This window comes from Trichosurus vulpecula, chromosome 6 (assembly GCF_011100635.1).
Source record: "Trichosurus vulpecula isolate mTriVul1 chromosome 6, mTriVul1.pri, whole genome shotgun sequence".
Lineage (NCBI taxonomy): Eukaryota > Metazoa > Chordata > Mammalia > Diprotodontia > Phalangeridae > Trichosurus > Trichosurus vulpecula.
The window spans coordinates 154,297,974-154,310,933 of NC_050578.1; the positions used below are offsets into that span (position 1 = coordinate 154,297,974).

Sequence of the window (12,960 nt, forward strand, 5' to 3'; positions counted from 1 at the left end):
TCCAACCTATACTGTCCCTCTTTATTCAGTTATCTCCCTTGACCCTGTCCGTTTCCAAAAGTGTTTGCTTTTGACTACCTTCTCCCCGAATCTGCCCTCCCTTCTATCATTCCCCCCTCCCATATCCCCTTTCCCGCTACTTTCCTGTAGGGCAAGATACCCAATTGAGTATGTATGTTATTCCTTCCTTAAGTCAAATCCAATGAGAGCAAGATTCACTCATTCCCTTTCACCTGCCCTCTCTTCCCTTCCAATAGAACTGCTTTGTCTTGCCACTTTTATGTGAGATAATTTACCCCATTCTATCTCTCCCTTTCTCCTTCTCCCAATATATTCCTTTCTCACCCTGTAATTGTATTTATATATTTTTAGATATCAAACCTTCATATTGAATTTACCCTGTGCCCTCTGTCTATATATATATATATATATATATATATATATATTCCCTTCAACTACCCTAGTACTGAGAAAGATTTCATGAGTTACAAATATCATCTTTCCATGTAGGAATGTAAACAAAACAAGTCAACTTTAGTAAGTCCCTTGTGATTTCTCTTTCCTGTTTACCTTTTCATGCTTCTCTTGATTCTTGTGTTCGAAAGTCATATTTTCTATTCAGTTCCGGTCTTTTCATGGAGAAAGCTTGAAAGTCCTCTATTTTATTGAAAGTCCATATTTTGCCCTTTTTCAAGAGGTGATTGGTAGATTCTTTCAATTTTTATTTTGCCCTCTGGTTCTAGAATATCAGGGCAGTTTTCCTTGGTAATTTCTTGAAAGATGATGTCTAAGCTCTTTTTTTGATCATGGCTTTCAGGTAGTCCAGTAATTTTAAAATTATCTCTCCTGGATCTATTCTCCAGGTCAGTGGTTTTTCCAATGAGATATTTCACATTGTCTTCCATTTTTTTCATTCTTTTGGTTCTGTTTTATAATTTCTTGATTTCTCATAAAGTTACTAGCTTCCACTTGCTCCATTCTAATTTTTAAGGTAGTATTTTCTTCAGTGGTCTTTTGGACCTCCTTTTCCATTTGGCTAATTCTGCCTTTCAAGGCGGTCTTCTCCTCATTGGCTTCTTGGAGCTCTTTTGCCATTTGAGTTAGTCTATTTTTTAAGGTGTTATTTTCTTCAGTATTTTTTTTTGGGTCTCATTTACAAGTCATTGACTTGTTTTTCATGATTTTCTTATATCACTCTCATTTCTCTTCCCAATTTTTCCTCTGCTTCTCTTACTTGCTTTTCCAAATCCTTTTTGAGTTCTTCCATGGCCTGAGACCAATTCATATTTTTCTTGGAGGCTTTTGATATAGGCTCTTTGACTTTGTTGACTTCTTCTGGCTGTATGTTTTGTTCTTTGTCACCAAGAAAAGATTCTATAGTCTTAAGTCCTTTTGCACTGCCTGGCCATGTTCCCAGCCAATTACTTGACCCTTGAGCCTTATGTCAGGGTATGACTGTCTTCAGTGTGGAGAGTGCTTTGTCCCAAGCTTCGGGGGTCTTGAACTGCCATTTTCAGAGCTGTTTCTACACAGCAAGTTCCGCCACACCAGCGCTCTTCCTCCCCCATTAACCACCAGCCAGGACCGTGACCCAGATCCAGTCAGGGCAAAGCTAGAGAACCCTGCCTCTGTGCCAGCAAAGGGCTCCCTGCACACCGGCAGTGATCTGCCACTTGATTCCTCCCACTGTCTGTGGCTGGAGCTCTGGAAGCAGCCGCAGGAGCTTCCTGCTGCTGCTGCCGCCGCCTCCGCACCACCTCCACCATCCCCAGGGCCGGGGCCCAACCCCGCAGTTCTCTCACCCAGATCCAGAAGTTTTCCCACTGACCTGCTAAGTTGTCTTTGGCATTTGTGAGTTGGGAAGTCTGGTAACTGCTACAGCTCATTGATTCATGGCCCTAACGCCCATTCCACCTGAACTGTTCCTGGCCTGGTTGCTTCTGGTGCAGTCCACGCTTGGCTGTGCTCTGCTCCCAGTATGGTGCAATAGACCCTTCCCAGCAACCATCCAGGTAGTCCCGGGCTGGAGACCTGCTTCCCTCTGTTATTTCGTGGGTTCTGTAACTCTAGAATTTGTTCAGAACCGTTTTTTACAGGTATTTGGTGGGATTTGGGGGAGAGCTTAAGTGAGTCCCTGTTTTCCAGCTGCCATCTTGGCTGCACCTCCAACTTGTATCTCGTTTTCTTCAGTTGCATTTTGTAGTTACTTATAAGGGGGTAATGAATACATTGCTTCTGAAATATGAAATGTTATCAGAGTGTTTCAAATCTGATTTTCTTTTTTGGGAGGAGTAGAGGTCATGGTAAGTATTGAGTTTTTAATTCTCTTTAATGAGAATAAAACTGGTACAGAATAATTATTTTAAAATAATTTTTGTCATGAGAGATATGAATCTTATTGCCTTAAGAGATATTAATGGAATTTTACAGAATCTCAAGAATTACAAGGTACTTCACAGGCCATTTACTCTGACCTAAATAAAAAACTTCTCTAATACCTTATATATCTCTATATTCTCTATAATGAATCCCACAAATGGCCGTCTTGTCTTTTCTTGAAGACCTCTAGTGAAGGAGAATCTGTTACCTCACAAAGCCACCAGACTGTGCTTTGGGTAGCTATAATTGTTAGGAATTTTTTTCCCTTTTCTGCATGACACCTCTTGAATTCCTTGAAAGTAGCTAGCATGCCCCCTTAATTCCTTTCTTCTCCTGACTAAATATTCTCAGTTTCTTTCATCAATTATCTTATGATCCTCTGACCTTGAGGACCTTCACTATTCTGGTTGTGCTTAAGACAGCTAACACACTGGGTAATAGAGTCAGGATCCAAAAATATATTGACAGACTGGAATATTGGGTTGAATCTAGTAAGACTGGGTTCAGAAAATCAGCTTCCAAAGTATAAGATCTTAGAGGCATGTCTAAACAGCAGTGTGACTGAAAAAGATCTGGAGGTTTTAACATACTACAAGCATAATATGAGTCATAGTGTCAGTCTTGGCAGTATTAAGAGAAGCATAGTACCCAGTACAAAGGAGGTGATAGATAGTCCTGTTGTATTCTGTCTGGAGGGATTTGTTATCATGATGTAAATAGCGTGGTTGACCAAACTGAGAATGTTTACCCTGAAGAACATAAAAGTTGGAAGGAGGGGGTAGGTGGGACGTGATACAATAGACTTGTAGGCACAAATTGTTTATAGACTTAAAGGTAAAGAAAAACCTCCTAATAGAACTATCTGAAAGGAGAAAGGGTTGTCTCAGGAAAGAGAGGGTTGCCCTTCCATGTAGCTTCAAGTGGAAGTTGGGTGGCTACTTGTTGGGGAGCTTGTTGAGGGGATTCTTGTTGAGGTACAATTTGGATTAGATGGCCTAAGATTCTGCTTTTATCTATATGATCTAGCTTATGGGAGGATAAAATGAAAATATTTGTAAAGCGCTTTGCAAACCTTGAAGTGCAATACAAATGCTGGCTCTTATTATCATTAGAATCCTTTCCAGATGTGTCCTTAACTGATTAGGAAGCTTCAGAAACAGTGTCAGAACGGCCCATGCCTGTGAGTGATGGATTCCTTACAGAGAGTTTCTTTAATTTCAGTGGCTTATGAAAAATTTTCAAGAGTATTAATCTTGGATTATGTCTGTGTCAGTGTTCTGAATCACGTTGCATTGTTTAGTGCACAATGATTTCTTCCTTTATATTTTTTAGTTAGAAAGGGTGGGAATATATGAAAATTTTTAACTTAGTGCGATTTCTTTTTGGTCATTAAATCTCTCCTTCCTTATTCATGGCAGAACATCTTAGAAACAAGTTGATTAAATGTTTTATAGAATTTATTATTAGACATTTAGCACACGAAGAAGCTAATTCACTTAACCTGTTAATTTTTCCCCAAAATATTGGTTTGACTTTTGACATACCTAGCTTCAATTTTTCTGCCAGCCTCAAGTATTGAACGCTACATTTTTTTTGGCATGCGATTAAAATATACAACTTGAGTTTGTAAGATTATAATTAACATGGAAACTAATATGTTGAGTTATCATAAATATGTGTGCAGGCTACACCAACACTGCTTAGAAGATTTGGATCTCAGCTCATCAAATCATCTATTTTATCAGCTACAACTTCACTTCGTGTATTAGCCCTTGGTGGTGAAGCATTCCCATCATTGAGTGTCCTCAGAAGCTGGAGGGAAGAAGGCAATAAAACTAAAATATTTAATATCTATGGTATCACAGAGGTATCCTCCTGGGCAACATGTTACAGGATTCCAGAAGAGGATCTTAGCTCCACTCTGGGGTGAGGCTATGATTTGGTCATGGATTGGGGAGGTAGCATTTTCCCAGTAATTACACTTAAGATATTTTGATAGACATGGGTATAATGAAGGCAGAAAGGATCCCACCTATGACAGTGAGTTAGGAATCCAGAATCTTTTTTTCTTTTAATTGGGCCTTGGCTTATTAGTATATTTTAACACCCATTTTTGAGGTATCTGTATATTGATAGATTTCTAAGTCTTCTCTTACAAGATACCTTTCCCACTTTATAGGGTATATTATGAATTTATATTATGCAACTTTCTTGGGGTCCAAACCGTAACAAGACAATCCTTTCATTCTTTCCTAATTTATTTCCTATCTCATTCCCTACAAAAGCTTTTCTAAACCTTCTCCCATCTCTTTAAGCCTCCCATACCACTTTGTTCCTCCTTTCCCTCCTCACCTGAGGACATTTGCTCTTACTTTACTAAGAAAATCGAGGCTATTCAACATTAGCTGGCTCTTTTCCCCATCTCAAAATAATGGTAATAATAATAATGATAGCTAATGTTTATGAAGTGCCTATAAATATGTGGCAGTCACTGTGCTAAATGCTTTTATCCTCATTTTATAGACAAGGAAACTGAGGCAAATAGAGATTAAGTGACTTGCTTAGGGTCCCACAGTACATGTCTAAGACTGGATTTGAACTCTGGTCTTCCTGACTCCAGGTGCTGTGCTCTATACACTGTGCCACCTAGCTGCTTTGACATTATGGTCTCTCCTTCCCTCGCTCATGATGAGGAATGACTTTTCCTGGCCAATGCCAATGCTTTTCCATATGCCCTTGATCCCAGCCCCTTTCATTTTCTCCAGCAGAGTACAATCTCAATCACCCTTCCCCCTTTTTCTCTCTCCTTTTTCCTTTCTCGTTTCTCTTCACCTTTCTTCCTACTACATTTAAACATCCTGTTCCCATCCTTCAAAAAAAAAAACCAAAACCCAAGTCCTTATGTAGACTCTACCATGTCCACAAATGATTATTCTTCATCACTCCTCCCTTTTTCAGACGAGCTCCAAGCAAAAACTGTCTGTACCCAAATGCCTTCATTTCCCCTTCTCTCATTCCTCAGTCCTTTGCATTCTGGCTTCTGACCTTGTCACTCAACTGAGGCTTCTAATGTTCTCTTAATTTCAAAATCTGGTGGTCTTTTTTTAATCCTCATCCTTAGCCTGTCTGTTACATTAAACATTATTAACCATCTTGTCCTAGAGTCTTTCCTCCCTGGGGCACATGTGACACTCTTCTCTTTTGGTTCTCCTCCCTGCTTAGGTGCAGCTTTATTGGTTCATTGGCCAGATCTTGCTCTCTAGCTGTTACTGTTACTTAAAGCATCCTTTACTCTTCTCTCTATACTCACTCCCTCTCAATTGACCTCATTAACTCCATGGGTTTAATCATTATTTCTCTGTAAATGACTTACAGATCTATCTATCCAGCCCCTGATTCCCCCTTAATCCTGCATCACCAATTGTCTATCAGACATTTCACACTGAATTTCTCTTCCATAAACTATGTCCAGAACTGAGCTCATTATCTTTTCCCCCAAAACCTTTCTTAAAATTTACTTATTTCTGTCTAATGTGCAACCATTCTTTCAGTCTCCTAGATTTGTAATACCCTTTTTGCATATCCTTGTCTCCTCATTCTCTTACTACACGTATTTAGTAAGTTACCAAATCTTGCCATTTCTACTTACCCATCTCTTGCATATAACCCCTTCATGACTCAAACAACCACCACTTTGAGGTCTTCATCATCTCCTGCCTAGGTTATTGTAACGATCTCCTAACTGATGTTTCTCCCTCAAGTTTCCCCACTTCACCTCATTCTCCTGCTGCTGCTAAAGTGACTTTCCTTAAGGGTAGGTCTGACCATGTGACTCCTCTACTCAATAAACTACAGCTTCCTGTTGCTTTTAGAACGGTGGTTTTTATTTTGAGGTCCACAGACCCCTAATGGGCTTATGGATAGATTCAAGGGTGTCTTTGAACTTACAAGAAATTACGTCTTTATTTTTATTAGCTTCTAAATGAAATTTAGCATTTCCTTTATACATTTTTAAATAAAACATTCTGAAAAGGGGTCCATAGGCTTTTTTAGACATCAAAGGTGTCCATGATATGCAAAAAGGTTAACCCCAGCTCTCAAATCAAATATAAGCTGCTCTGTTTATCTTTTAAAGCCCCTCACAACCTTGTTCCAACCTATTTTTCCAACTTCATTGTCCACTGCTCCCCTTCACATGCTCTACAATTGAGTCTTTTCTGTTCTTCACACATAGTACTATGTTTCCCGTCTTGGTGCTTTTCCACTAGCTGTCCCCCATTCCTTGAATGCCCTCCTTCTAGACTCAGAGCTCATGAATCACTTACGCAAAGCCTTTCCTGTCGACTGTTAGTACCTTCCTCAAAATATGTTTTATTTAGTTACTTTGTATTTGTTACCTTTATATTTATTCTGCATATATTTCCTTGTTTCCTGTTAGAATTTAAACTCCGTAGGGAGTAGGGATTGTTATATTCATTATATTTATATCCCCAGCTGTCAGCGCTTAAATGCTTGTTGATTGATTGACTGACTTTCTCTTGTTTGCAGCCTTTGAATTATACATAAAGTTCTTTATTTTAAACCATGTGATTTAAATAGATTGAAAAATGTTCTATTGAAAGAAAATATTTTAAATCTTTTTGGGGGGTTTTGGGTTATGTTTTTACAGAGTTGAGTCCCCTGTGCATTTGGGATTTCCACTGCTTGGAACAGTAGTCGAAGTCAGAGACAGAAATGGTTTGACAGTTCAAGAAGGCGAAGGCCAAGTTTTTTTAGGTTCTTTTATGTTTATCTGTTAATTGGGCATAATTATTTTAAAGAAACAATGAATAACAAAATAGAATTCCAATGTTTTTCTGTAATTTATGGAAATTTTCAGCTTGGATAAATCTAAAATGTCTTATCTCCCTAAGCATAAAACACAAAGGAGGTTTCTGGGATTATTTCAGCTAAAAGTGTTAAATTGCTTACAAAATTCTTGAGGGCTTACGTAAAAATAATTGAGAAGATGTCATTTTAGACCTTGATATATAAATTTGTAGCCAAAATGTTTGTGAGCCTTCTCTTGTTAAAATCAGTGCTTTTAAGGTCAAAGAGACACCATAGAGTTAACTTCAGTAAAATTTTGTTTTTTCCATTTCCTTACAAGCAAAGAGGACTTTTATTTTTTCTGGATTAGAGTAGGTCTTCCATTTTAATCTATCTAATGCTTCAAAATTACCTTTGGTATGTTAGCCATCTGCATATATACAGACATACATATATATGAATGAAATATGTATGAATGAAACTTTACCAAGTTTACCTAATTTAACCTTACTAATTAAGATAAGATATTATTTTAAATATTTTTCAACTGATATATTTCACTTGTGGTTCTGTTTTGTGGAGGTGGTGAGAAGCGGGTATGTTTTCTTGATGATGAAATAACTCTACCTTTTGGCATGATGAGAGCGACTGGTGATTTTGTTACCGTGAAAGGTGAAGCAATGTTTTTCTTGGGACGGCAAGACAGTCAAATTAAACGTCACGGCAAGCGTATTAATATTGAATGCATACAGCAGGTAGGATTTTTAACTCTTACAAATGCAGTTATAATGCAAATGACTGTCTTTTTCATTTGCAGATACTACCACTATTATGTGTCAATAAGAACTCAAAAGTTAATTTTTTAATCTTCTGTGTTACGTTGAATCGATTATGTATGCTGTTGTTTTTTTTTATTATTATGTCCCTTGTTTCCAACATTCCAGAAATACGTATTTTTTAAACCCACCACTGACAGAATGGAGCATCATTGCCTCCAAAAAGTTTTACTTTTAATTGCCTAAGTGAATATTATTATCATAATCAAATAATTTTTGTTAAGAGCTCAATGCACTAGTTCTGCTTTTTGAGATATTTTGATGCTAAGCAATTTAAATACAGTAACTACTTAGTTATATGAAGTACTGCCCTGGTGTCCCATTATGGCATGGAACAAGGCTCTGTGTTAGCAGATTACAAGGCCCAGCACATCCTACCACCCTGCAGAGGTTTTAAGAATGGGCCAAGTGTTCTTTCATCCAAGGACTGGCCTGTCTGAGATTAGAGGGTCTCATTGTAAAACGAGGACAATTATGCTTGCACTACCTGCTTCCCATAGTTTTGAGAAAAAAAATGTTTTGCAAAGTGCTCTGTAAGAGTTCTTGTTACCAGTGAGTTTGGCCAGCAGGTAAGGAACTGTTTTGGATGTTGCAGCTCGTGGAGACTGCCTTTTAAGTCATAGAGGGGCTGTGATCCACACTCGTGTGAGACTACCTGCATTATCATAATCACTGATGTTTTGAAGTACTGAAGCAATTTCTACTTAGGTTCTTAAAATGGATTGGTTTATCTTCAGATATGGGGAATTTGTATCCTCAGGAGCTCAAATTTCAAATTATCTTCCCAGTAAATAAGAAAATCTCTTTTGCTGTAGGTTGCTGAACAAATTTGTCAAGTAGAATCCTGTGCAGTTATATGGTATCATCAAGAAAGATTAATTCTGTTTGTGGTGACCAAAGATGGTTTAGTGAAGGATGGTATTTTAGGAGAACTTCAAAAACATCTTCCAAGTTACGCAGTCCCAGATGACATTGTGGTTATTGAAGCCTTACCATTTACATCTCATGGTAAATTGTGTTATGTTTTTTAAAACAAATGTTTCAGTGTGAAATAATGCTAAATACTTCAGAACAAGTTTTGAATTTTTTGCTCCTGATGTTTAAGAAGCAATACCATTTCTTATAAATTAATTTAGTGATTAATTCTGATTAACACTCTACTATGTTGTTTGTAGTGTGATGTCGAAGTCATTAGAATTCAATCATTACTTAAAAAAAGTTTGTATCATGGAGTTTCTAGGATTTAAAATGAAAAATACATATTTATATTGTGATCATTGAAGATAGTCTTTGAGCTGAAACAAAAAACTTTTTTTTTTTATTCAGGCAAAATCAATATGTCTGAGTTAACCAGAATTTACTTTAATTACATAAATTTGAAGTCTAACAGTAACCTCAAAGGAAAAGAGGAGCTATGGGAAAGATTGCAGTACCTATGGAAGGTAGTATTTTTAAGCTGCTTTTTATTGCTTTGGGGTCATTTTACGAGTGTCGAGAATGAAATACTTTTTACTAAATCTGACTTACATTACTAGAGTTTTATTGCTGCACAAATATTTTGTATTACAGCTTTATCTGTTCAGTTTGACTAGAGCTACTCTGTGGCCAAGGAACGATTATTTAGTTTGCCACAAATTGAGATGACATATACCTGTAGTACTAAGCAACCAAGAACTGGCATGATTAAAATGGGTTGAACTTAATTTTTTTTGCTGACTTTTCCAAAGGTAATCTGACTAAAAAGGATTCATATACTCATATTGGCACAATAAAATAGTAAAATATTATATTTTTTCAAGTAGAGGCAGTTGTTAGTGCATTAATCTGTTTCCTGCAGGTACTGTGTCTTTTTTGTTGTTGTTGAGTAAGAGGAATAGTGAAGGAGTGAGAGGAAAATATGGGCGGTTGGAGCACTGCTGTGCTGCCCATCCCTCATTTCTCTGTGTTTACTTCTTCCAGACTCAAGTTCATGCTGTTAGTATTTGAAAACCTCCAAATCACAGAATACTATAAAAATTTAGTCCCTCCATTATGAATTACGGGTTTTGTACTCTTTGTGCTACTGAGACATCAGTATTGGTGAGAGTAGCACAAAAAAGAAAGAACTAGGGCTCATGAAAATGTGACCTCTGTGTTCTCTCCTAGTTACCAATTTAATATTTCATATTATAGTGAGAAGTTGGTGACTTTGTTGAGTACGTGATGATTAATAATAATAACAAAAACTCACATTTATCTATAATCACAGGATCCTTGATCTAGAACGGGACATTTGAGGTCATAGGGTTACGCGATTAGAGCTGTAGGAACCTCCAAGGTCTCTGGTCCAGCCTCCTCACTTTGTAGGTGAGGAAACTGAGGCCCTGAAAGTTAAATGACTTGCCCAAGGTCATACATGTAGTAGAGGCAGAGCTTGGAGCTGAGCCAGTGTCCTCTGATTGCAAATCCAGCACCCTTGCCTTTCACCAGCTTGCAGCTGTCTCTTGCTTTAAGGTTCACAAAATGCTTGTTTTTCCAAACAACTCTGTGTGTACATGTTGCTACTGTTTTCTGAGAAGTTTAAAAGCTTTTATGTGTGTGGGTATATGTTTTGTATCTATCTATCTATCTGTCTATCTATCTAGATTTAGCTATATATATATATATTCAATCAATCAACAAGAATTTCTTCAATGCTTTTTATATCATTCATCTGCACCCATTCCACAACTAAAGAGATATGTGGAAAATTTAGATAGAGTTCAAAGGTGTTTTAAGTGACCAGATTGTAGTTAACTATCTTCAGCTGTACAAAGGACCTTTGCTGCCAGCTCAACTAGCTATTTTTTTGGGATAGAGATAGGGACTGGAGCCGTGGTTTCTTTGGGCTTGAGAACTTTTCTAGTGATGAAACTCTGTATCAATACAAGCTGACACCTTCTCTGAAACTTAAAGCCTGAGACAGTTGCCTAGAGCACAGAGAGGTTAGAGGACTTGCTCAAGGCCCACAGCCACTATGTTTCAGAGGCAGGACTTGAACCTGTGTCTTTTTGGTTTTGAGGCTGGCTTGCTATCTTTTACATTCATGTTATATCTGAAGCTATTTTTATCTTCACTTAAAACTGAGTGAGGAAAATAAGGCTTAAATTGTAGCATAAGAGATTTAGGGAGATAAGTGGGAATAAGAATAAATGTTTGTTAAATATTGAGTTGAGATTAAAAAAAAATTTATTAATGCTCTTAATATTGCTGTCCCTTCCCAAAGACTGTCCCCCACCCCTGACATGTGAACTCTTCCTTGTAACAAGGAATTATATTTAAACAAAAGAAAACAACAAAAGTCCAACAATGTGTAGGGAGAGTTTTTAAGAGAACTTCTAGACTTGTCTTTCCTGGAGATTTTTGAAAATAGAATGAACTCAGATATTTGTGTATAGTCATGTATGAAACCCAATAAATAAACCCAATAATCTTTGAAGGATCATTTTTACTTTGAATTCATGTGAAGTAGATGAAGGGGCAAGTATTAATTGTTTTATAGAAAGATAACTCATAACTTCTGTCTTGTAGTTCATGTGATTAATAAACCAACCTTTGACATATTTCAATTTTCTCCTTTGAAAAGGGGGAAACTAGTTAAGAGTTGCGAGTTTTGAAGATTCAGAGTGTATTAGTAGCAGAGCCAGAATAAAATGAAGGCCTTCTTTATTAGTAACTAATAGTAGAATTTCTTAAAATTAAAAAAAATACATGTGTATGTATACACATCCACACACACATACATATCTACACTATAATGCTTCTGTAGAAACACTTTGGTACTTTTATTTATGACTTTGCTTAAGGTACACAATACTTGCTGGACTTTGGTATCATAGATTTTTGTCGTTTAGTTGATTATCTTTCTTCCATCTTCTCTCCTGTAGTCCTCACTGAGACTTCTGGAAGATCCTTTGGAAGTTTCTAAAGATTCACTATTCCTTAGTAATGGTGGTGATTCCTTAAAGTCCCTTTGGTTCAATAATGAGATTGAGAATCTGGTAGGTAGATCGATACCTGGACTTCTAGAAGTTATTCTCAGTTGCTCCATCTTAGACATATACAATCACATTCTCCAAGCAGTGTTTCCAGATGAAGACATACCATTCAATAGGAGTTATGGCACAAAAAGAAAATTCAGTGTCATGGATAAAGGAGAAATAAGTGGCAAAAATGTAGATCAGAAGTCTGGAAAGCCTGCGAATTCTGGCAAAGAGCAGAATGCTTTTATTGCATTGAGCAGAGGAAATCAGATTTTGTTTGTGAATGTCTCTGAGTCTTTAAAGAATTCCCTAAGTATGAGACAGACGGGAACCAAGTTAGGAAAATATCCTTCAACATCTTCGGATTTAATTTCATCTGAAGAGTCCAGTTTTGTTCAAAATGTGACAAGCAAAAACCCTTCAGCAGTTATCGAGAAGATGGATGATACAGAAGAGATCAGCCCTGTGTCAAAAATTTTGGAAGATGAAACTTTTGTGAGAACGTCTGAGAAAATAAAGTTATGTGTCAGGTGGAAGTCCAGTACTGGCAAATGTGTGGATGCTTCACCTCTCATTGCAATACTACTTCTCAGTCAGTCATCTGCAACTGTCTACATTGGATCCCATTCTCACAGGATACAAGCAATTGATCTCTGTTCTGGAAAAGTGAAATGGGAACAGATCTTAGGAGATCGCATTGAATCCTCAGCTTGTCTCTCTCATTGTGGGAATTTCATTATAGTGGGTATGTTTTTGAACTTTGGATTTTTAGAAATGAAACAGGGATAGGAGCACTAAATTTACATTGGTCCTAGGATTCACTCTACTGTTCCATTTCCCAGCAGGGCTTCTAGAGGAGCCTCTGAGGTTGCTGTTAATAGCACTTCTTATGTTAACATTTAAGTATTCCCTCACAGTTTAAGTGTGCCTGTCAG

At 37.3% G+C, this 12,960-nt stretch overlaps 1 protein-coding gene across 3 annotated transcripts in view; it reads left to right on the forward strand.

The window, feature by feature from the left end:
• The window catches only part of AASDH (aminoadipate-semialdehyde dehydrogenase), a 34,060-nt gene that overhangs the window by 12,992 nt on the left and 8,108 nt on the right, over window positions 1-12,960 (forward strand). For 2 of the 3 annotated variants that reach the window (XR_005010678.1, XM_036763741.1), the window contains exons 6-11: window positions 4,064-4,305; window positions 7,049-7,155; window positions 7,771-7,943; window positions 8,840-9,032; window positions 9,351-9,466; window positions 11,930-12,770. Coding sequence is in view for 2 of the 3 variants with exons in the window: in XM_036763741.1 (XP_036619636.1) it covers window positions 4,064-4,305; window positions 7,049-7,155; window positions 7,771-7,943; window positions 8,840-9,032; window positions 9,351-9,466; window positions 11,930-12,770 (1,672 nt within the window). In the remaining variant the exon portion in view is untranslated. The remainder of the gene's footprint in view (window positions 1-4,063; window positions 4,306-7,048; window positions 7,156-7,770; window positions 7,944-8,839; window positions 9,033-9,350; window positions 9,467-11,929; window positions 12,771-12,960) is intronic. The other variant, XM_036763742.1, reaches the window with a different exon arrangement.